The 25,272-nt window shown below is 38.8% G+C and overlaps 1 protein-coding gene across 6 annotated transcripts in view; it reads right to left on the bottom strand.

Annotated features, from left to right (window-relative positions):
• Window positions 1-25,272, bottom strand: part of MPP7 (MAGUK p55 scaffold protein 7) — a 149,414-nt gene that overhangs the window by 77,742 nt on the left and 46,400 nt on the right. For 5 of the 6 annotated variants that reach the window (XM_068673642.1, XM_068673644.1, XM_068673641.1 and 2 more), the window contains one exon: window positions 16,729-16,847. In XM_068673642.1, the coding sequence (XP_068529743.1) occupies window positions 16,729-16,847 (119 nt within the window). Of the gene's footprint in view, window positions 1-16,728; window positions 16,848-17,053; window positions 17,075-25,272 lie in introns of those variants that run through there. The other variant, XM_068673646.1, reaches the window with a different exon arrangement.

The following is a 25,272-nucleotide window of genomic DNA, read 5'->3' as shown; positions in this document are numbered from 1 at the left end:
AAGGGGAGCGGAGGGGCAGGCGCTGAGCTCTGCTCTCTGGGGACAGCGACAGGACCCGAGGGGACGGCATGGAGCTGGGACACGTTTCAGGATGGGGGTTAGGGAAAGGGTCTGCACCCAGAGGGTGGTTGGGCACTGGGACAGGCTGCCCAGGGCAGTGGTCACGGCACTGAGCTGCTGGAGCTCAAGAAGCATTTGGACAACGCTCTCAGACACAGGGTCTGGTTTTGGGGTGGTCCTGTGTGGAGCCAGGAGCTGGGCTCGATGATCCTTGTGGGTCCCTTGTGGGATATTCTATGATTCTATGACTAATCAAGGACACAAAATGTTCTTAGATGTTCTAAAATGACTTCTAATGTGAAAAATATAATAATTGATAACCTTATTTTTCTTTTCACCTTCCAACTTCTGACAGTGAGATGAATAGTGTAACAAGCTACAGCATTTTCCTGACCTAACTGTCATATAAACAACATATCCTTCTAAGTTAATTTTTAGATACAATTTTACTTCATGCAAGCAAGAAAGATTGCAACTCACACTGAAGCCCTTCAGTTATGAGAAACAATACTCAGTAAAATTGCACAGAAAGTAATTAAACACACATGGAATAACCCCTGCTGCAACAATCAAAGAGCTGATGTTTCTACAGTAATTCTAAATACAAAAGTTGAGGAAAACCTTATCTTATTCAAGACACTGAACTTAGACTGATCAGAATATATATACATACGTCTACAGTATTTCAATCCCGTATTTTAACAATCACCTTTTTTCCTCTCTTAAAAAAAAAAAAAAATCTTCTATTTTTTTCACACTTAAATAGTCTTGCTAACTTCTTTTTTAGGTATCGGTTGACTAACAAAGACTTGCACGACATATACCTAATTAATTAGAATTATTATGTATAAGAAATAATAGAAAGAATTGATCTAAAACATTAGAAATGAAGTCAAGTCTTAGTATCTGACAGATTTTAAAAAATGTTTTGTTTTGTTTTGTTTGTGCTTTTTTTAGATTTATCACAAGCTTTTTTTAATGGCTCAAGTATAGTGTTACTGTTCTTATATAGCCCAAAGGGCAAAACTTTTGCTATGGTACTTTAAAATTCAAGATCTTAATAAATTTGAGAGAATGATTTTTTTTCTTTTCTGTAGTCTGCTTTCTTTACTACAGAATAACATAATCGTTCTTGAATTTGAATATCAGATTTGCATATTTCAAAGAAAAAATCTTTTAAAAAAGAGAAATAATTATACTACTTAACATGAACTGAGAAGGGAACGAAACACACTGCATGCAGCTAGAAAGTAAAGAACAGAAAGATGACATCGACAGCTAACTGACTGTCTTCTGTATGCTATCATGAGCTGAAGTCCTTCTAAGCACAAAACATAACAGCAATGACTGTCATCTTACTTCTGAAAGACATTGAGGAAAACTGCAATCCTGAACATTTCATGATATGCCATCAAAATTGATTATCTAATTCAGCAAATTGAAAGAAAATAAAAACAATAATCCATTATTTCCCACTGCTTTATGTTGGTATGTTGATTAGCAAAGAGACATCAAGTGAATTTGAACAGAAATTTACTATATGTCCTGAGCCAATGCTAATACCAATTCTTGTTAAATTACTCCCAGAGTCAGAGTGAGGACAGAAGAGGTAACATGCCAAGAATACGGAGACAGTGCTTAAAACAAAAGAAAAAAAAAATCAAAAGAAACAGACATTTTCAAATAAAGAAGCTACCATGAAGTGTTTTAAATGAACAACTGTATGGTCCTGCTTTGTCAAATAATTGCAGATGAAGAAGCTTTAAAGTGAGATTAAACTGAAAGCTGAGAATTGTTGATGAAAGCCTGCTAAGAATGGGAAGAAGTACTGCACAAGCAGAGCAGGTAGTCTCAAAATCACTGCTAGTGGACTTGAAAGAGAAGTTCAGGATTTCATTCAGATGCTAGAACCAAAAGAAGTACGTGCCTAGATAGAATACTTCTCTTCATATACGCCTTGTCCTTTCCTTCAGAAATCAAGAAGGTTATACAAACACTAAGAGGTTCTCATTTGCCCCAAAGTATATTTTACTTGTAAACAATTTGTTTTTGTAATCTTCAATTCTCCCAATGCTACTTTTTAAGCATTCACCACAAATTTGAATTGAGGTCTTTACATCATTACACAGAAGCTAATTTCCAGCCATTTTTCCAAAAGCAAGTAATCCCCACTGTTCTTTTAACAATATAAACCTAAAGGAAAACTTTCTTAACCATGCTTAGCAAATGAACAGATTTCTAATGTGAATGAAAGCTAAACCGCTCTTCTCATTGTCTGACAGACTTTTTTTTATTCCACTCTCTGTATATCTCAGATTTTACAGAAACGCCGACTGAATATTACTTAAAGAAAACAGACAAACAGGATTCTCTGTGTGCAGACTACAAAACCTTGGCACAGGCTTGTGCTTTTTCTCTTTCACTCTTCAGGCAGAGCGTGCTACATTTAAATAACAAATAGTTTAGTTTATTCCTGCTTTGTAGTAAACACATCCTTACAGTCCTGTAGTCAATGCAAGTTAGTCCTAGCTCCAATCTCATTCAGGTTGCCTAAATTTCTAATATTACTGAGAAGATTGCTTCTGTATGGTTCATGATGCAGAACTGAGCTATTCAAAACTCAGCAAACTTTAATCAGAGATAGGGACATATATCCTCTGAGATAAAATTAAATATACACACACATATATTTATCAATTAGCACCATCTAGTGGGGTCGGTACAATTTATGCGATAGGAGAAGTACGCAGCTTCAGTTCAGGTTTTTCTACATTTTCTGCAACATGCTATGATACAGTACAGGTCAAATAATTAATGAAATTCAGATTTTTAAAAAAACTGTCTCATTTTAATTCATAGCATTATATTACTCCACTAAAAATTACATTTTAAGAAAAGTACTGACACTGAAAGTTGCATGTACATACACATGCAAATCTACTCATGGGCAAAACAAAACAAAACAAAACAAAAACAAAAAACAAACTTTTAGACACTCCTAGACATGCAAAACACAATTACTATTTCATTACTGTTTTCTACTTTGACTCATCTGTTCCCCTATCACAGATTTAAAGATTGGTAGATTTTTATTGAGAAAAAAGCTACTCTGAAGCATGCAAACAATGAAAATAACACTTTCATTTAAACAATAAAAGTTTAAATGAAAGCCTTCATCATCAGAGTATAATTATGTCATAAACACAAGTTTTGATAAAATCGGATCAAAGTGCCACAAACCCAACGCAAAATGCTAATAATTAGAGATGAAATACTTGTGAAAATTTTCAAGTAATTCATTTAAAAGAAGTTCCCTACACTAAAAACTGATACTCAGAGCTAACCATGTTCATGGCTATTTTTCAAAATGAACACTATAAATTGATTTTCTTATCAGTTTTACATTAGAAGCTTGGGGGACTTAAGTTGTGCAACTTCATTATGCTGGAGAATTTCAAATGCAAAAGCTACCCTTAGAAGTCCCCTATGCATCAACTGTCTACAAGCAAGCCTCAAAAACCAAGGCAGCAGCGTGTGAGGGTGCTTAAATGCAACACTGCGAAAGGCCAGGAAGAATCTATCCGCGGCCAACAGGCAAGCTAGCTGCAGGTCTTACTGCTCCCTTCTCTCTGTGCCTGCTTACAATTCAGGTTAAATAAATAAAACAACACAAAATAGAAAATAAAACCATATTACTAAAGTAAGCATGTGCTTAAGAGTACTAGGAGAAGTAACAAGAATTAGTTTAAGCACTTGCTTAAAAGCTCTTGCTTAAACCCTGGCCATGAAAATAACAAAGAGTGCCTACAAGGCAATGATTTACATTCCTATTTTAATTTGTTTTTAAAATAAAAGTAATTGACAGTTAAAAATTTTCCAAACTGATCACAACAAATCAAGTGGAACTTGGACAATGAGGGACACATCCTTGCTGAAATCCAAGGAAGGAAGACTAGAAAAAAAAACAACAAAAAAACAAAACAAAACACGATACTGGTTAGTAAAGGATGGTCTTCTGTTCTTCCCTACTGTCCCTACTCCATGTGGTGTTACGTGTAAGTTTTATTTTTGTTTCTGAGAATAATGGTAAATGTAGTAAAAATTCAGAAAAATAAAATATATATATGAGGTAAATATGTAGATATGCAGAAAAAAAATAAGATCGATATAAACCAGCAATGGAAGATTTCTAGTGAGGATGTTACCAGTCACTGAATCTAAGAAGAGAAGATGAAGATGCCTGCACAGCACACCCAGGTGTCAGGATACAGTTAATTTATTTAAAATAAACAGAAATAAAAATAAAGATATTCTAATAAATAAATTAATACAAACAAAACCAAACAAGAGTTAAAATAAAAGTTAATAAACATATATATCTTTATAATAAAAATAAAGATGAAGACAGTCTCTGAATTTTATTCAAAAGGATTGAGAGTTGTGTCAAGAATAAAATGTCCCAAATAAGTACAACCAGATAATGAAGTAGTGGTGATGGATACTACTATTCCCTCAAACCTTCCTGCAGAGGACAAAGAAACACCAACAGTGAAATGGAATGTGAGTTTTAGGGTAAAGAAGAATGTGAAAAATAATGACAAAATACTGAAAAAAAAAGTTCACTAATTTAGGAGAGATTCTTCTCCTCAGCTTCTCAAGTCACTTCATTTCAGGTTTTTGCACCAAACCATCCAAACATGCAAACTGATTTTAACAGAGCCTTCAAATCAAAGCAAACATTCATTTCTTTTTATATCAGAAGGAGTAACACAAATGTATTTGTACAGGTGTAAAAAATTACAGCCTTGCTATAGCTTTAACTTTCGGAAAGCAGGTAGATTCACAGCAGGAATTGCCTAATGACGGAGGAGGCGACAGGAACAAAAATAACAGAGCTCCTACTAGCTGCTACTGTTTTAAAATAGAATATAGTGATTACAAAACTACAAGATCAGAAATTTTATTCTACAAGAAATCAGGATCTATGAAAATAAAGACCTGTGATACAAAAGTATCAACTACTGGGATGCCAAGAGATTTCCTGACAACTTCCATCTGGGAACTCCCTGCCCTGGCCCCATTTATTTCAAGTAAGATTCACCCAAAGCATCAGCCAGCACAACTTTGCCTGATTTATATTGCATTTGGACATGCACCAATAGAAATAAATAGAAGTTTTAATAATATCAGGAAGAAGTATGACAAAATCAGGTAATATTTTTCACAATTTTATGCCACAGATGAGTTTTATCTTCAACAGAACAAAAGGAAAAATAACATTTTCTTCTATATTACTCAAAGAATTGCTTTTTTGTACTTAACACATTAAGAAATCACAAATATTTATCCACCTAAACTCAGCTGAAGTTCACTGTATTCCAGCTCAACTAGAATACAGAGAAGCACCCTTTATGTGTATCCATCTTTGGATGAACAGTCTCAGTGAGACTGAGAACAAGAGGCTGCTTTTAACAATATTCTTAGAAGTCTGAGAAATCAGTGGAAAAACTGAAATAAAAACCAGCACGACATTCCCATGGAGAAGGCATGACAGAATGGTTCTGAAAGTGTTAACAGGAATAACAAAAGGAGAATAGATGCACAGAACACAAAGGGAATTAAAGATCTGTCATAGATTAAAAATTCATTTAGCAGTATAAGAGTAAATATAAAATGATCCACTTCTAAATTAACAGACCAATACACATGCTCAGAAAACAGAGAGAGAGTGCAGAATTGGGCAAGAAGATGCAATCAAGCCATAGGTCTTCCACAGTGGTTACCTGATACACAACAAGGAAAGAACAAAAGATCGCTTCCCCTTTGGGAGAAGGCAATAATAATAGTAAAACTTGGGCAGATTATTAGTTAGAGTTAGTCAGAAATTGGTAGAAAGCGGATGTTAGGAGATGAAAGAGCACAGGCATACAACTACAAATATTTTGCTGCTTGGCATGTGCTACGGTATGATTTGTAGTTAGCCATTAATGATATACCAAACTTCAATATGGCCAGCTTAGTATTTCAGCTGCCAGATTAAGATGATTACAATCATGGGTTACTTTCTTCCTAGAATCTTTGAAATGTGGAAATTCCAAATTGTACCGACTTATGGTTTGATCCTGATTAAAGCCGTGTATGTCTGTAGTGTCATTACCAGATTATTTAATCCCTAAATCTCAGCAATAACTGCTCTTTTCCATGAAACCCAATCTGCAAAGTGGATTAAAATTCAAGATACTTTATGAAGATGATATCCATAGTAAATGTAAAGCAGTAAATGGGAAGCTATCCTATACTTAATCGCTAGCATTTACAGCTGGCAGGTTTTTTTTTTTTTCTTTTTTAACCCTTTAACTTCAGTATAATTGAGGCAAAGTCACATTTGTGAATGGACGCCACTTGTCACTTCACCTTGTGCTTACTGTGACTTCTAGCAGAAGGCAACAGGAAAAGTTTGGAAGAGGCAGGGAGACAATACAGACTTGCTGTCCAATGGACACAATAAGAATGTCTGACCCCCCAGCATCCCTACCACTCAATAAATACAACTATTTGTCACGGAGAGTCTCATTGTGCCTGAGCCACTGGGGCAGAGAAGAATCGGTGGCTCCCAGGCTCAGAACTTTCTCCTCTCGGCAGCAATGCCTTCATGTTACAGAGCTATGAAACAGGGCGATGGGGGAAGGCAGCAGGAGGGAAATAAGAGGAAAACCAATCCAAAATTGAAGGAAGTGCACATAGTTGGCATAACACTCTCTGAAAGAAACAGCTTTGAAGCACAAAATGTATCTTTGCTGACCAGTGGATGCATCAGAGGTGTACTGATGCAGCTAGCAGAGTGAAAGTAAGGATAAAGGAATTAAGAACATGAAATAGCATTCTGTAGTTAGAATGGTTTATTTTATTGATTATATTGATTATATTGATTGCCCCTCTGTACTCATCTCTGGAGAGATCACACCTCCAGTACTATCTTCAGGTCCAGAGGAGAGCCACAAGGATGATCAAACGGCTGGAGCACCTCTCCTACACGGACAGGCTGAGGGAGCTGGGGCTGTTCAGCCTGGAGAAGAGAAGGCCCCAGGGAGACCTTACAGCAGCCTGCCAGTACCTAAAGGGGCCTACAGGAAAGCTGGGGAGGGACTCTTTGCCGGGGGTGGAGTGATAGGGCAAGGATTAATGGCTTTAAACTAAAAAAAAAGGTAGCTATAGAGTAGATATTAGGAAGACATTCTTTACTGTGAGGGTGGTGAGGCCCTGTCCCAGGCTGCCCAGAGAAGCTGTGGATGCCCCATCCCTGGAGGTGTTCAAGGCCAGGCTGGATGGGGCTTTGGGCAACCTGGGCTGGTGGGAGGTGTCCCTGCCCATGGCAGGGGGTGGGACGGGATGGGCTTTATGGTCCCTTCCAACCCAACCCATTCTATGATTAATGAATTTAATCACATGCACAGGTACATGCATGCTTGTGCATGTACTTCGCTAACAAACTAAGCTGGACCAGCCAGTGCGAGGAGACCCGCATCTCAAGGAGCTCACGGTCTGAACCATCGGCTGGGTAAAGCACCGTGGCTTTTTTTTTTTTATGAGAGCTGTTGGCATTGATGTAGGTACAGGCACTGCTCTGCGATAGCTGCTCTGGCCAGCTCTGCACCCAGAAGAGGCACCCAGCCCCAGCACTGGTGTGACCCACAAAAGGGAACAGCAGAGGCCACCTCCACCGGACTGGGACTGAGAAACCTCTTCATCTTCTGCAGCTGAGACAGATTCCTCAAGTCCTGGGGTCTGCTGCATTTGTCAACTTCCCTAACATCTTCAAACTCCAGCACTGATAGAATACCAAGGATTAAATATGTTATCTATGTCTTTTATACTCTCACTGTCTTAACTTCCCTAACAGACAAGGAATTAATCCAATCTAATCATTGAGTAGATGGGAAGTAGAAGCCTACAGACATACAGGAGAGGGCACCCTGAGGAAAAACTTGGTTTTAGCAAAGAAAAGTGGATCAGCGGGAAGACAGCTACAAAATATAGGAACATAATGTAAGTGTGTGCAAGGCTAAATTGCCCATTGAGGCACCAGTGCTCTTTGAAAACAAATTCAAGACAGCTCTAGCTTTAGACAATTCAATGTTTTTAAAATTGTCATTGTAGGAATAGGAAAAGTATGGGCAATCCAATTTTTGTGCTGTGCATACCTTATAGCAGTTCAGCTGGAGCAAGCAAGCATGAGACACTCCTTTCCACAGCAAGGAAACGGAAAGTGTCACCGTGCTGAAGCTGTTACATCAAAGTCAATCTGTACATCTGAGTTTTGCCAGTGCACCGAAGGTGTAGTCAACTTGTGTTAACTGCACTTTCTAAATTACTCATCCTTGATCTGCACAGACAAGTAAGCATTACATCTTTCATGCTTTTAAATCCCTTTTCTGCAGCACCCTACTGGCTGCTCTGCAGCATCTGCGCACCACGTGGACAGCACCAGCCTGGGGAGCTCCCATGCCATGGTCTCAACTTCCCACGAGTTATGTTTCAGGAGAATTTCCACTGACATCACCGCACCTGCAAGGAGAGGACTGGATGCTACAAAGATGCACAGGAACAGCTACTAGAAAAGCAACACATGGTTAAGAGAACCACTTAAAAAAGGGCTTACGAAGGCATAGAAGAAAGAAAAGTAATGGGGAACAGAAAAAGGAAAGATGAGCAAAAACTGTGTGTGTATGCGTGGATTTCATACAAAGGAAGACAGTGAGGATATGTGTAACAGCACATATTACTGAGCATTACAAATTAACTTCAAGAGGATTATCTGAAGAGAGGATAAAATCAAGGCTTACAAAGATGGAAAGTTAACCTAAGCAGTAATGAAACACGCTGATAACAAACACAGGCATTTTTACTAAATCTTATTTTTAAACATTGTTATTAAATCTTATTGTATCCGTTTCCATGTTTCAAAAAGATTTTACAGCTATCGCATCCCATCCTTCTTAAAACATTTGTTTTTACACCGCAGAGGCTTGCTTGGGTAGTTAAAACTTTCTGTTCCTAAAAGAAAAATAGCCCAAGACAGTAACAAAAGGAAAAAAAAAATGAAACACACCCTCACATGTTCTCCTACAGAACATAATTTTTTTCATCTGCCACAAAAATGACTGCTGGTCCACAGGAAAAGAACACTGGAGAAAAACAGTTTAAAATGACATTATCCTTGGATGTCTTGGATTTATCAGACTACTGAGCAGCTTACGGGACCTTTGATTGGCCTCAGTATCATACACAAAAAATGTATCACTTTGGTTAAATAAATACTGCACGAGCTCCGTAAGACAAGAAAAATCTGGGTATGAGCATGGATTTGGGTTCTCAAACTTCCCTTTGGCCTGCTGCAGAAGTTTTGTCACCAGGCTGGTATATCACACCCTCTGCAACAATGAAATTACAGACTATTTTCTTAGAAGGATTTAGATCTTCCTTCTCAATGTCCAGGACATTTTGGCTGGATTTCTGCTACTCTTTGGAGGTTTCCCAGCAGAAACTTTAAATCAATTACCGCTGATCCAAAAAATGCCTCCGTCTGGAGTTTAACCTAAACCGAAGTGTTTTCACATTCCAAAGCACTGATTAATTCACAAGTTTCAAGAAGCAGTCATAGACCAACATTTCACACCTCTGAATTAATAAGCTTATCTGTTTTATTTTTCATTTCAAAAGTTTGTTGGTATACTGTACCTGCAGAAACTTTTACCTAGCCCAGCTTCTCCAGCTTTTATGAGACTAAACTGTCAACAAGCCTGTGTAATTGCTGCTTTGGAAACCGATCTTGGAATTTTTTGTTATGAACAAAGTGGGCTGAAAGGAGGAGATGGTGACAGGAGCAGGACTTCCTTATAAAAACCTAGATGAAAACATGTAAGTCTCTATTATTAAACACATTAGCAGCTCTGATGTAGAAGCTGCAAGATGCTGGGGATACTGGATGTCAAAACTTCTGAGAAAAGTTAGTACGAGACAGCCCATCCTGGAAGATGCCCCATCCCTGGAGGTGTTCAAGGCCAGGCTGGATGGGGCTTTGGGAAACCTGGGCTGGTGGGAGGTGTCCCTGCCCATGGCCGGGGGGTGGAACTGGATGGGCTCTCACGTCTCTTCCAACCCAAACCGTTCCACAATTCTTTCCAGTTAAATTTCTACCAGGAAGTACAAAATAAAACATAAAAACACACAAGGCAAAACACCATCGTCTTTCATCAGAGAAGAAACACTAACACCGTTCCATATTATAGTATGTGGACACCTTGGGGTTTTAGCTAGGATTTAAAGCAGGGACCCAGTTTTATTTCTATTCCTTTTGCTCCGTTACTACCTGATGTCCTACATTTTCATACAAGTGCTCAGACAAGTGAAGGGGGTCAGCGTACACACTTCAGCCAGAAACTCTCCATCTCAACAACAGAAGCATTTGCTCAGTGCCTAGCTGCTGGCTAGCTTTTCCTTACATTTTCCATGGCAACAGTATCAGTCTGAAAAAAGATCCCATAGTATTTTCTATAAAACTTCAATTACCTTATTTTGATTAATCTGATCACTGTTCCCATGGAAATTAAGTTTAAAGGCAGCTGACTGCCTCCAGCTAAGAACGATCTCTCCACTTGCAGATTTCAGTTGCTGGCTATTGAGCAAGTCTCCAAAAATCACTTTGGCTTCAAAAGTAACACTCGAAATTCACACGGCGTTTCATATGGAGTAACACCTTGCATTACACTTTCTTGAATGCAATAATTTGGATGGAAGCAAAACGACTCGATGCTTCGGGGGTAATTACTCCAAATATCATTGCTAACGGTTGTTAGCATCAGGCTTTCTTACAGAGTATTATTTTTTTCAACACTTTTCATCTTTAAGTAAGCAGGAAGCCTACGAGCAAGCTTCTATTTCGGTGTACAAATTACATGTAGACCATTAGCTACGAATGCTTTGGGTGAGAAGAGCACTGAAATGCCACCACTCCTCCACGTACAGTCTATGCATGCAACCCAAAGATGGTCTGAATTTGAACACCGACAAAGAACTGCCCCCTATGACCAAGTGCATCAATATTCATGAGCCCAACTACAGTAAATTCCTTCCTCCTTCTTTTAAAGGTGCCCAGCTGCCCACATCTGCACGTTGTTTGGACAGTCTGCATGACGAGAGCGAGAGCTTTGTTCCTAACTCTGGCCTTGGGTAGGCTTTGCATGCCTGCTCTGACTGAGAGATGTAAACTATAACGTAAGAAGCAAGCTTGCCCGCTCCTCTAGAGCATGAAGAACAATTATTTTTCATTGGCCATGAATTGTTCCCAGCTGCCAAGCACCACCCTCCCACCTCCTCCTCCAGATGGCCAGGTGGTAAATGCTTACTCACACCGCCTTTTCCTTCATTTTTTCCCCCATCTCCAAAGCAAACAGCACTTCAAGAGCTCCCCGTGAATTTACACAACTCCAGCCTATTCCCTGTACCTGGGAGGTACAGCTTTTGAAAAATAAATATGATTGAGAACTCTGCAGCAAGGAACCTGAAGGAGTCCGAGTACCAAAGAGGCATTTCAGCGAACGAGCTATCAGTTTCAATAATTTCACCCACTCCGAGGTGGTCTGTCCATCTCTCCAGCTCCACAAAGCTCCCCTGAAACCACAATCCACTCTGTTTGATTTAAGGCTGGGTGGCTGGAGCCTGCCAATCTCCAGTCCCACTCACTGACCCACACTTTCAGTGCTTTTTCCAGGAGTGCTGCTCTTGGATAAGGCAGCTCCTCTGAGCTCCTCCCGAGGTACCCATTTATGTCTGCCCTGAAATCAGAAATCCCTCTCACCATTCCCTTCCCGGGTGCAAAGATAAAAGCGACCGAAGCCCCTCACAAACACACCCAGCTGTCTCCGTACAACAAAGCAGTTAACAGAAAAAGAAGTGGTTCTGTGAGCTGCAGAAACAGCTCCAACAATAAGCTCTAAACAATACAAAGATTGTGTAAATATTAGTGCTAGCGAAAGTGCACACAAAGAACAAAGTCATCAGAAAGTAAATAACGTGTTACGAGTAAAAAATATTTTGTGTGTTACGAGTAAGAAATATTTCAATAGCTCGAAGTACAGAAGCAGTCAACATCAACGTCACCAGGCTGCCATGAAGAAAGCCAACTCCATCCCAGCCAGACAGCGCGATCTCCAGCCGTTATTCCATATTGTGTCATGCTCAGATCTTTGTCTAATCCATCCTTATCGTCCATCACCACCGTTGTAATCCTTTGTCACCAACACAGCTATCATCTCTTCTGTCTATGGGTCATCCGTGCCAAATGTTCAGAGCAAAGAGACCAGAACCATCAGCTGTCACACACATCAGAACAATTCACAGAGAGAAGTGTGTTTCCTCTATATTCTTTTGGAAGGAATATTCAGTTGTGGGGATGCTTGAGGACATGCCCAGGCAGAAGCATTCACCATTCAGGTGCGTGACACAGGAGGTGAATGCACAAGATGTGTGCGGTGTGTACCTGGATGCTGGCTGCAGGACATCTGACGCCTCATGGGGCAGGGGAAGCTGCACCAGAAGACCCCTCCGTGAGCTCCAGGAGAACCACCACAGTTGTGAAGTTTGGGCTATGTAATCACACACTGAATTTGCATGCCAAAATACACTCGGGATACACTCCTGACTATTCTAATTTTGAAGATTAGATTGCTTAGAAAAAGCTCTTAGTCATTTTGTTAGTCATTGACACAAACATTAGCACGTCCAAAAATTTCTCAGAACTTCAAGCCAAACCACATCCAGGTAAAACCAACAGAAAATTAGCACAAATTAAGGTTCTGCAGGGCCAGCTACCAAAATACTATGCAGTCATAATTAAACTGGACTAGATTCACCAAATATTCCTTACTCTTTCAGTAGCCATACTCTTCTCCAATGCCACATATTGCCTGTTTGGCTTGTTGGATGTCTGATCCCTTCCCTATCAAGGGGAAGAACAATACCACTCGTGGCTTTGTTTTCATAATGCAAAGTACAGCACTGGCTAAAGATCTGTCCATGCTCTGAGCTGGCCAAAGCCAATTGGTAAACTGCAATTGGCTAAAAAGTACATTAGTAGCAACCTAACAGCTCAACTTACTCAGTCTTTGAGCATTACACTCACAACAAGAAACGTTGAAGGCTACTGTGCAAGTAAAAGCTTCATCTTGGAGCTCAGCAGACAAACAGTAAAATGTGTCCAGTGCACTAACAGCAAGCAAACACACATGGAAACTCTTGCAGCTCCTCTGAAAATGAGCTAAAGGAGTAGTTAGAACAGATCTTTATTTATACCTTTTCCTCTTAAAAAAAAAGAGACAAAAACACAAAAAAACGACCACCAACACAACCAGAGTAAACGTGTACTATCCAAAATTTCAGCTAGGTTAGTAGTCATATTTTCTTAGTTCTTTTCTATGAATCTCTACAGAATTACTGGGATCTCAACCATATAAAAAGTAATGAGAAGGTTGAAGATTTTTGGTTGAACTTAAGAGAGTTATGTAATAAGACAAGGAAGTAATAAATTGAGTGAAGCAGAGACAAACTTTGAACATTCACTATCCAGAGCCAGCTTTCTCTTCCAAACTGTCAACAATAGTTGTGGGTTCCTTCTTCTCTATACTTTGCGAACTAAAATCTAATCAACAGATTCTTTTATTGAGAAGAAAGAATGCAAGACCAGTTGCATCAGTTTTTGCCGGTTTTACTTACTACAATAGGAATGTACTGTAGGGAACCATCCAGTATTTGCAGGGGAACGGACTGGATGATCTAATACAACTTTTCCATTTCTGACTTCTTAGAACAGCTCAGCCTGATCCAAGTTCACAAAGGGATTTCTATCCAACAGCACTGAATGAAGAGAAACCCGAGGCAAGGATTTTTCTTTTCAATATCAAGAGCACCAGAGTAGCAAACCATACACCTTCACATACAACCATGCAGAAAACACTGTGACTATTAAATACCCATAAAACGCAGAATATCTGTACAAAGCGGTAGAAAGTTGATTTTATACTTAAACATTTCAAGTAATTTGGAGCGCTTTATCCATTTTAAAACTGAGAAAACAGCTCTGTTCTAATATTTGCAATTATTAAATAGTAAGGTAAGAAGCTCAGTTTGAAATTTTTATGAAGCAGTGTGCCTATTTTAAATAGATAAATAGTAGCGCCCAATTAGTAGTATATCAGTGCTAATTTTCTTTCTATTTATGAAGTTTAAAACCCACAGATACCAGGATCACAACATCCTTGGCTCTAAGATAGTGCTTCTTTTTTATTCCAAAATATCTGCCATCATTCTCTGCTTAAGGAATTAAAAACATTTGTCTTTGCAAGTATGGTTGACTTTAAGAAGTTACTGCTAGGAAAAACAGTCTTTCAAATAAGATACCAGAACCCAGAAAGAAAGGTTTGGCACTTCTGAAGCCATGTAATAGGGAGAAGCTATGGAAGATGAGATTCTCTCTTTTGCTCTTAGTTTCATTCCAAAAAGCCATGCACTGCCTTCTCTGAAACTTGATAACACACTGGATAATCCTTCTAAAATGTGTTAGAGGTCAAACAAATACTGTAAGTTTCAGACACAACCTAAGGGCAGGAGTATGAACGAGATAACCTTTTAAAAGGCCTTCATGCCTGATTTTCTGTAGCTGAACAACACAGAAATCAAAAGGTGAGGTCTCATAGCCCATGCCATACACTGAGTCAGACTTGATGTTGGTAACAGTCTCAGTTCTTGTAATTAAAAATTTCTGTCTTTTGAGTCAAATTAGTACAGTGCATTAAAGAATAAGTGCTACTACTGAACATGAAAGATGCATTTTCAAAAATTAAATCTATTTGAAGACAGTGTGAGCCCTAATAGGACTTCACCATAACTGTTCACAGGTTAGGAGTTAAATATTTTTATTTGTGGCCCTAAAACTTACAAGATAAATAAGATGGTTGGAATACTTCAATGGCTTCTTGTTGTAACTGCAATGAAATGTCCACTTACTGACCCCCAAAACTTCCCGACTGCCTCAAGAAACCTTTTTCATTCAATTCTCATCCAGTAAGACCAATCCACCCTGCAGTAACAAACAACATGATATTAGGGCATGTGCGAGTGCCCATCTTTTTCAAGATAAGTGTAATAGCTACAGTCATAGCTACAGTCATGCTAACTTTGTTTCCTTTTGGGGATAGGCAAAAGGGAGCAAGTGAATGAGTTAAAAGGTTTTGGTTTTGCCTCAATACAAAATTAAGAGCAAATGTTGAAATTTTAATGTTTCACAGATCCACACTCATTTTCAGCCAGCCTTCTTTAATTCCCAATCCAGAAAGAAAACTAACTTAGCTACTGACCTAATATTTAATTTAGATTCACACGGCTATCAGCCTATATTTGAAACATAACCGGTGCTCCCCTTTCAGTGGTGATCTTAGCAAGCTGAGCAGACAGCTGAATCCAAGCAGTAAGAAGTGTAGGAATCACTGTGCTTCAGAAACTTTGATGAAATTCTTTAGGCAAACGAGTATTGAAAAGCACTGTTCTGCTGCTTGTTGTTTTTGTGTATCTGCTATCAGACAGTACTTGTGTTTGTTTTCATATGTAATTTTGCAGGTAATCTGAAAACTTTGCCCAAGTACAACATTTTTATTTATTTATTTATTTTCCTGGAATAAGATAGCTGAAAGAAAGGGAAAAAGGTGACTTCTAAAATGTACATAAAATAATCTCAGTTGCTTTGGTTTTAAACCTCCTCTCATGCCATGACTGACAACTGTAACAAACTCTGCTCAATTATGTGCAATCTGGATATATTCATCGTATGGGTTACCACCACCTACTGACTCCTTTGAGACCTCAGAATTTCCTTACAGCTCGAATTAGCTCCATACTAGAGACCTGAGCCGCACTTACCATGTTGGAGGAGTGGAACGTTTGTAACCAGCTGTTTGGTCCCATTTTTCTTCTTCAAGCAATTTTAACATTATTGGGGTTGCTCTGTGTACTCCCGTGGCATGCTTTGATTTTTTGTTGCTGCTCATTTTCATAGCAGGACACTTTACTCAAGTATTCTTCCAAACTTATTTTAGGTCGTACTTTAGTCCAACATATTTATGTGCAAAACAATTTTAAATGGAGGCAAGCCAATAAAAGAAACAGCTTACTAGAATTTCAGTTGACTTTGTTAAAGGAAATTATTTTAAATTAATGTGGCTACTGAACTGTTGCCATACTTGACCTCAGAAAATATATTCCTTCTAATTTTTGCTGTGAACATTTATTTATTTAAGCTAAACTCCAGGTCTTGAATGTTGACCATAAAGAAGGCTCAGATTTCCTGCTACTATTTCGTACTCTCTTTTTCTAAACAAGGGCAAACAACATATGTTTGCTGCATTAGCATTATACTGCCAAAACATCACTCTTAAATGAAATCATCTATGTATTTTTGGTAGAATCTTATTTAACAACTTCCACCCCTGACAGAAACAGAGTTAAAACAAGGCTGTTTTGTTTTCACTGAGCAAGTTTGATCACTGGTTTACTAGATGGCGCTCAAAACATTTTTCCATATGCTCTTCTCAAAGAGAAACTGACTTAAATGTGGTTTACCTTCACCAATGAATGAAGGCTTTTTTCACCAAACATATCCCAGAGGAAGGTCAGGTCTTCCTGGCTGTCCACATGTGGCTGCAGCTGGGCTGGCAATGCAGCCAGCAGCTCATACAGACCTATAAAATGAAAATAAAACACAGAGTGTAATCTAGGGGTGATCTCATTAATTTCACTTAACAGTTCTGTGTAATTGGCTGCCTGGAGCATGTCATTTTAACTGAATAGGGAGTCTGGAGGACCCAGCACAACATTAACTCGTAGAACCAAAAGGAACATTTTTTAAAAATTACTAAGAAGCAAGCATTAGCAGAGTACTTTTTACCTTGTCACAGTTGTCAAGCTTCTATATCCGTATGTATTTACACAAGGTTACAGAGAAAATTCGTAAAGTTTTTTTTTAAAAAAAAAAGACAAAACGAGAAAAAAACATACATTCCTTTGCTTAATCGTTATTCCATTTCCCTTGATGTTAGCCAAAGAGTGAAATGAGTCATGAATAGGAAAAACTTCCTTAAAAGAACAGAAACTGGATAGGGTGGTCCATTAAAAAAGGGTTCGTGGTTTCTCTAAATATTTCTTGCTAATATATTGCTTAATATTTTTTTTTTATCCCGTGTTCAGTAGGAGCCTACAGCAAGACAAAAGGAACCGCTCTGTTTTGCAGCGCTACACCTCAAAAAACAAAGCCAGCACAGCTTTCCCAGAGGCACCCCCAGAGAGCGACGTTTCGGGAACGTTTTGAATTCGCAGGTATCCAGGGCCCTGCGTAGGGTTAAAGCAATCGCTGCTCCCAGTTTTTTGTGGCACACCTCGGCAGCGGGCTCGGAGGGGCAGACAGTAGCGCAGTGTTCCACGGTAGCACGCAGCAGCAAATATCCATCATGCACACAGGCCATCAAGCTGCTGTCCAAGAAATGTAGCAACAGTGTTTGCAGCAGCCCTCTTTAGGGAGGTAACCTGGCACGAGCTGATATCAATTCATAGCACATGTTGAATTTTCCACTGGGATTACTTGGGGTAAAAAGGACAAAATGCCTTTTTCTCCTGTCTGCTGTCTACAAAAACACCAAGAGTCTCCCGGGATCCAAGATACATGGTCCTGCTATTATTTTTAGTCTGACTAAGTGCTGCTGTTCGTCACAAGGACGGATTTACAAGATATTCTACCAGCAAAGAAGGTTATTATGAGTTATAGGTTGCCCATCATCATTATGCCTATTATCTCCCTAAAACTCCATCTCCAGTATTTATCAGTAAACATAATTTCACTGCCTTTCCAGGCACCACACATCCCCTTTCAAAATTACATACAGCACCTTCGGGATCCGATTATTTAACGTTTTTGTCCTTTTACTGCCTTTCAGTAAAATATTCTGGAAAAAAAACGTTCCTTCCAGATACATTCTTTTTGTGGTCCAAGTGTTTTGGTGGTTGACATTCATTTTCTTAGAATCTCGCTTTTATTTAAATCTGCTCTTGTTTATCCTTCAGAAATACTGTAAAAAGAGGATATAACTCAAACCACTACAATTTTGCATGGATAGAAAAAGAAACCCAAGCCTTGCCTACCAAGACTCCACCAATGACTGAACAAACACCCGAGGAACAGAGGGCTGAATTATGAAATATTAGAATTTCAGCACTTTGTTAAAAAAATAATAATTATAACTTAAGAATAACTTTTTCAGAGTTTCTCTGGATGTCACAGTAGCTGAAAAATGACATCAATAGTATTTCAGGTGAGGAATTAAGTACATAAGAAGAACAAATATTAAAACTGAAAAAAAAAAAGCTATCACTAATTCAATTTACCGTGTCCTTAAGAAGTTCATTTAGGTAATTAAAATTTCTTTACACTCAGCTTTTATTTGTGCACATGGCCACTTTTGTTAATGTCAATACATTTACCTTAGAATAACGTGAAGATTGTTTAAAAATGGGATGAAAAATTGAAGGTAAGCTTATACTGTGGCGTAAGTGTTCAGGAACAATTCACATGTGCCATTCCGAGGGAAGAAGATACTAACTTCAGCCATTCCCTTCACATTAGAGATGCACAAGAAGATTAAGGGCTTAAATTTCACATATCATCTACTGTCAAACTATTCTATGCTTGTAATCACTGCCCCTCAAATCTTTGATAATTAATTCCTCAGTGAAAGTAAAAATTTCCTGATGGCCTAATTCTTACGGTAGCAATATGGGGTGAGACTGAATCTGCCCGTAAAGAGACTTGGTTTTATGCACAGAACTGCTTGCGATCCAGGACAGGGTAATCCTGCAGGTGCTTGCATACCTTACGGCTTCCACATCCAGCTCAAAAGTTGCTGTGGGCTTCATTTCCTCTTAGAGTCCCGAATGCCCCTTCTGGGGAAATGGGTGGCTGTGTCTCAGCAGCCCCAGTGCTAGCTTCCATGGAAATGTACCCCCTTTATGCAGCTCTTCTGGAGTTATATGAGGCAGGTGCATTTTTTCCAGTACTAAGGTTATGTTTCAAATGCTGCCCTGCTTTACCTCGGCAGTGCAATGTTTGTAGCTTTCACCCTGAAGGTGAAAAAAAATCAGGATCCAGCTCTTCTCTGCAGCAAAAGAGCCCCGGCCGCCCAGCGTGCCAGGGAACATCGCTCGTCTGCTCCTTAGACTCCTCTTGAAACTGAGCATTATGTAGCCAGGATAAAATAAAATAATAAAATAAAATAAAATAAAATAAAATAAATAAAATAAAATAAAATAAAATAAAATAAAATAAAATAAAATAAAATAAAATAAAATAAAATAAAATAAAATAAAATAAAATAAAATAAAATAAAATAATAAAATAGCCAAACAAAACTTCAGCAGGAAGAGGACTTGAGGTTTTTAGCTGGAGAGAGCAGATGGTAAAGACCAAAGTTAAAATACTGACACTCCAAAATCGAGCCCAGCTCTACCCTCTTTTTAAACACAACATGACAGCAGCAGAAGGTGCTGGTCCCTGTGAAGGCTTAGCTTCACATAAGTGCATTTTTTCTTGCTCCTTCTGCAGTGCCCAGTGCCATGGAATCAAAATTTCTCAGATGGGCATTAAGGTTTTGTATATAAAGAAAACCTGCGTATTGTTCTTCTGCCCCTTGCACCAATTCCTTAAGAGCTAGAAGGTGGCATTTTGTTTGTGTCTCAGCCAGACAAAATGCTTCGTTCTGATGTACTGCGGTGTACAGAGATAGTGACAAGTGTACAGCTCGCAGATGGGATTTAAAAGCAAGTACTTTTGTACAGGGACAGGGACCAGATAATTTGTCAGCCTGCCATAAATTGGTAATGACTTCAGTTGACTACAGACATATCGGCCTCATTGAAATGACCACGGACTTGTCACATCCACCTTTCTGACACCTGAACAGCAGAAGATCAAGCCTCTGCTGCCCTGCAGCTGTCACTACGTGGAGTTGCTTCCACGCAGCAAGGTAAGCAATCCAAATTTAACACTGGAGATTGCGCCTTAGCCCATCCTCAAACCGATCCCTGCAAAGCTACAAAATAGCATCTCAGGTGCTCCTGGAGGCCAGAGCCAGAGGCCACAGCAATCAGTGTAAGTAGCTCACTGGTTTTACTGCAGTCAGGCTGTCGAAAGCAGATTGTTGTGTTTTTAAATCCTTTTAGCAGAAATTAGAAATACTGAAATGCTGCTGCACTGAGCTTCATCATCATAGGCATATCCCCTGGACTGAGACGGGCTGCTATGGGAATTAAAAATGCTTTTTCCTTGCAGTAGCCATGGGCTGAGACACAGCTCCACAACTGAGAGCTGAACGCTGCTGTCCTAAGCGTGTGGCTGCCAGCCCTCAGCTGGGCTATCAGGCTCAGGGCGATGCTTTCTTCTCCAAGTCATCCAAAAAGCAGGGAGCTCCTAGTAAAAAAAAAAGTATTTTGCACACATTTTTGGAAAGATGCCTACAGTCTAAACTAACACACACACACACAGGAAAAAAAAAAAAGTTTTTAAAAGGCTCTAGAAGTTGTTTTAAAAAACAAAAATCGCGAAAAGCTGAAAAAAATCCTGGGTTTTCTGAATGCCTGATGTTGGCAACACTGTAAAGAGCCTTGAAAAAAAAAATAAAAGCATTTTAAAAAAGCTTTTTTTATACAATGTTGCTATTCTACTTGGGTTCTTGTAATTTTTTTAGTCTAGTTTGGCTAAATTTAAGCAAGTTTTATATTTAAAAGGAATCACATGTCCACTGGGATTTTTGAGTATCAAAATACTTCAGGTGTCAAAATTCAGTAGAGTAAACATGACTTACACAAGAAAAACTCATTTACTTCTATTTTTAAAAGCAGAACATTTATTCAGAGGTCTCAAATGACCTGAGCATACATTACAAAAATTAACAATGAGTTTAAGCATGGAGATGAAAGATTATTTTGCAACTATAAAAAAGGAAGCAAGTCCGGTCAGTCCTACAACTTGGGGGAAAAAAATCTCACATCACAATGTAATCATCCCCAAACTTCCCCAAATCATTGAATCAGAGGAAGAAACAGGGCTCTTTCTAGATGAAACACGGGCACCTAAGCCGGTGGCAGTAATAAGGGTCAATTCCAGATAAATAAGGGAACTTCTAGTTTTAGATACTAGTATGCTGATATTTATATTCATATTTTTATATTTCTATAAATTAGAAAGATGAACTAAGATGTGAACTAAGTAAAACCTGTGGTGTGGCAACACTCCTGAAAGGGGCAAGCACTGCACACAGTAATATCATAAAGCCCTTGTAAGAGTGGAAGGGGAATGTTGGAAGGTGCTTCGATAGCCTATTAAACCCAACTGCCTCAATCAAGAATAAAGAAATTGAATAAATTAACACCAGACATACGATACACTTTCCATGAAGTTTATTTCAACCAAGGAAAAAAAAAAAAAAAAACACAAGCAAATAAAAAACAATGACTAGATAACCCTGCTTACAGAAATAATCCCTACTAACTATATTTATGTCAATAACCTAATACACGTATTAAATATCATCCTAAAACTAAAATTTACAACAGCTTGCCACGGATATAGAAACCACTCTGAAGATTTTAGACTTGTTGCAGTCTAAATTGTTGCAGAGTAACCCAAAATGGATGCAAAATAAAGCCTGTAGCGTTCAGCCAGCTTGGTCTAAAGAAATAATTTCAAGGGAAAAATCCAAGTATGCTTGAAAACACAGCATTGTCCCGGCTTAGAAAGGTAATCGATAGATTTCCCACTTTTTTTCTATTAACACGGTTAAGCAGCTCCCGTCTTCAGGGTATCTTCAGTTTTTCCTAAACTTAATTAATACAATTTAGTTTTATTAGATCTGAGGAACAGAGTGTATAATAATGACAATCCCAATTTAAAAATGTTTAACCTAACTTTGCGCATGCAATAAGATTTAAGACTGAGAAGAAATGGAAAGCTTTTAAATCAGAAACAAGAGGACATAAAGAATTTTTCCAGTTCTAGAAAATTGCTTCCTTCAGAGTGTTATATTCTATAGCAGACTGCTTGTTCCTAGGAGGAGAATAAATGGCTAAGCAATTGATGAAAGTGTTCCCGGACTGAACCACTCGCACTGCGGATTCCAGATGCTCTACATTCTTGACATCAGAATGGAAAAATTTACTGTTAGTCTAGAGAAATTTAATATCACCATTCTTGTCATATCCTTCATAGCTTCATTATTAGGACAAGTCTGTGGAAGCTATAAACTAGCGCTAAATGATAAAAAATCTGGTCTCTGCGTTCCATCACTCCTGCACATTACAAGAAAACACCAGCTTTGTTTTGGTTAGCAGAAGGAAAAGAACGGAGACAAATGGACGTGCGTTTGCTTTCGTATGTTAATTAATTTCCTGAATTAGCATTCTGGATAACGATGCCAGACTTCAAATCAAAAATTTTTTACTGTAACCGAGGGGTAATAAACACTAAAGAACATATATCTAAGCCCAGAACAACACTGTAAAATTTTATTGTATTAATAAAACGGGACACACCAACCTTTAAATTTTCCACTTTGTCAAAGGTAAAATAATCAGCACCATTTGCTGCCTTTTATAAGAAGCTGATATTTTTTCACATTTGAACTGTACTTTACAGTTCAATAAAGGATCAGACAACACTCTCCTTACACAAAGCAAACAGCCCTGCAACAGAAACCCTTGTTCTGACATCACTGCTGCTGCACAGTAAAATCAAAGTCACTACCACCGAATGTCGAAAGTTGTTTCACTCTCGGGTTTGAGATCTGTCTCCGTGCACAGGTCCACATCAAAACATTCTGGGCAGATACGGATTAGGACGTACTCCACTGCCCTGTCAGCCTCCAGCTGTAGGATGACCACTGGGTCTGCTACAAATACTTCTTTTTCATGTTCTTAATTCCCCTGAGTGTGCAGGCTTCCTGACGCTGCAAGAAGGCTTTATCACTGATTCCTTAAGAAAAATTGTTCAATATGATTCTGTCACATACTTTTTGTTTTAATTTTGCAATTTAGTGTCCCATAAAAATATTTAATTTCCAGAAGATACAGAATACTGAATAACCAGATAACTGTAACATGCAGGTCATCAGCACCTCTGAAAAATGAACTATTTTGTTTTATTTACTAACTCACCAAGAAGCAAAATGCTAAAATTGTTACAGGTGGCACTAATTAAAATGTCAATGTTCTATTTTTTTTTCCTAATGAAAGCAAGACTTTTGTAACACATACCCTCAGAAAACCAGATTACACGTTCAGTAAGGGCAGTACGGTATTTTAACTTCACAATTTTTTGTGAAGTTAAAACCATTTTTTATTCCTCCACGCTGGAGTAATTTGTTAACCCGCCTTAAAGCAACGTTATGACAGAAAACGCTGAAAGTAAGCAATCGTTTAAACCCATCACTTTTAAAAATATTATTTCCTTCAAAATGGAAAAGTCTTTAGTTTTGGAACTTGGCTACAGGAGCTAAAGAATCCGCAGTTGTTTGAAACCGTTATTGGTCTTTTAGGATTTGTCTCAACATGTGTATTTCAGATTTAGCACACCGCATACCGGCGCGCTCTGATTCGAGTTAAGCAGTTGATCCCTACTCGCACTCGGGTAGTGCGAGACCCAGTTCTTGCTTGTACAGCTCATCAAACCTGGTTCAAAACCGAAACTCCTCAAAATACCCTTACGAGGCTCTCCATCAGCAAAGAGACGTTGAAAATTCATAAAAATACTTTCAGGAGCATTAAGAAGCTCTATTATTTGCAGGAATAATACAAACAGAGCTGAGTTAAAGTGACCTATCAAGCCAAATTAATGAGCAGCTCGTGGAGAGCTCGTACAAAGACCTGACGTGCATATTTGCAAAAAGTCTTGGCTCCTCCAAAGAAGCCTGCATACTACGACACCTTGAATAACCTTGAGTAACTGACTGGTCCTTTGTACAGACGTCAGCCTGGGGAGTCTTAAGTATTTATATCTAGATCTTCATCAACACTAGAGGAGGCAATAGCAAGGCTCTGGCAGGCAGTCAGGAAAGAACTCATTCCAGCACTAGGATGTCAGAAAAAGAATCACCGGGCATGCTCGGCATGTTTAACTCTTCAGTCACAGCCTGCAAGGGACCTGGTGCAGGGAGGAGTGGTAAGGAATCCCAAATGTGGCGTTTTACATCTGCAAGAGGAGGCTGCAATATCCCATTAAGAGACCAAATGAAGACTTCTGACAACAGAAGTCAAGACTATTTTTAACTCAGTTGTGCCTAAAAATACTGGAAGGACCATTTGATTACAGTGTAGCTCGGCCTCCCATACTGTGTCTTAAGAATGGGTGACAACATCCTACAATCTATACGATAGAGATGGCAGCACTGATGCCCAAAAAATGCTTTAAAGTCTATCTTTGCACTATTGTGTCTCACTGTACGACTGAGTTTAAAGTTTAATGCTCAAAACAAGCTATACCATCCCCTCAGTCATACAAGTACACACATGCACACAAATATTGATCCATGAGTCTATACGGTTATATAGGAATATAATAAAGAAGAGTCAAGTACGTCTCTGCAGTCTCAAAGGTAAGTCTAAAAAAGGAAAGTAGGAGTGGCAAAATTTTGTATTTTATCCCCTAAAATATACACTGCACTGAGGTGTTCTTTTTTGCATTTTTTTGTTTGTTTTTAACCGATGTGTTACTGTAAAAGCAAAATCGAACTTGAACCCGTGTTCCACAACAAGCAACTAACAACTGCTAGCAGGGAAGCGTCTCACTATCTCAAAGCAGTACTGAGTTTCCTTCAGATTAACAGCTTTAGCTTTTATTAAAACAGGCAATACTTGACCCGACGTTGGGCTGAGAAGCCACAGAACCTTTCATCTGACAGCAAACGCACACAATCTGCTCCGCTCGCCGAGCCGGATTCTGGCAGCGTTACCCTTGTGCGTTACAGCATCGCAGTCTGCTCTCGTCAAAGGACTTCTGGCAAAAGGGGGAATTGTCAACTCTCGCTGTAATTACAGCTTCTCGTCCAACGAGAGGAGCTATACATTTAA

This window comes from Anas acuta, chromosome 2, assembly GCF_963932015.1.
Source record: "Anas acuta chromosome 2, bAnaAcu1.1, whole genome shotgun sequence".
Taxonomy (NCBI): Eukaryota; Metazoa; Chordata; class Aves; order Anseriformes; family Anatidae; genus Anas; species Anas acuta.
The sequence above is the reverse complement of the archived record's forward strand: the minus strand, read 5'-3'. Positions and strand labels throughout refer to the sequence as shown.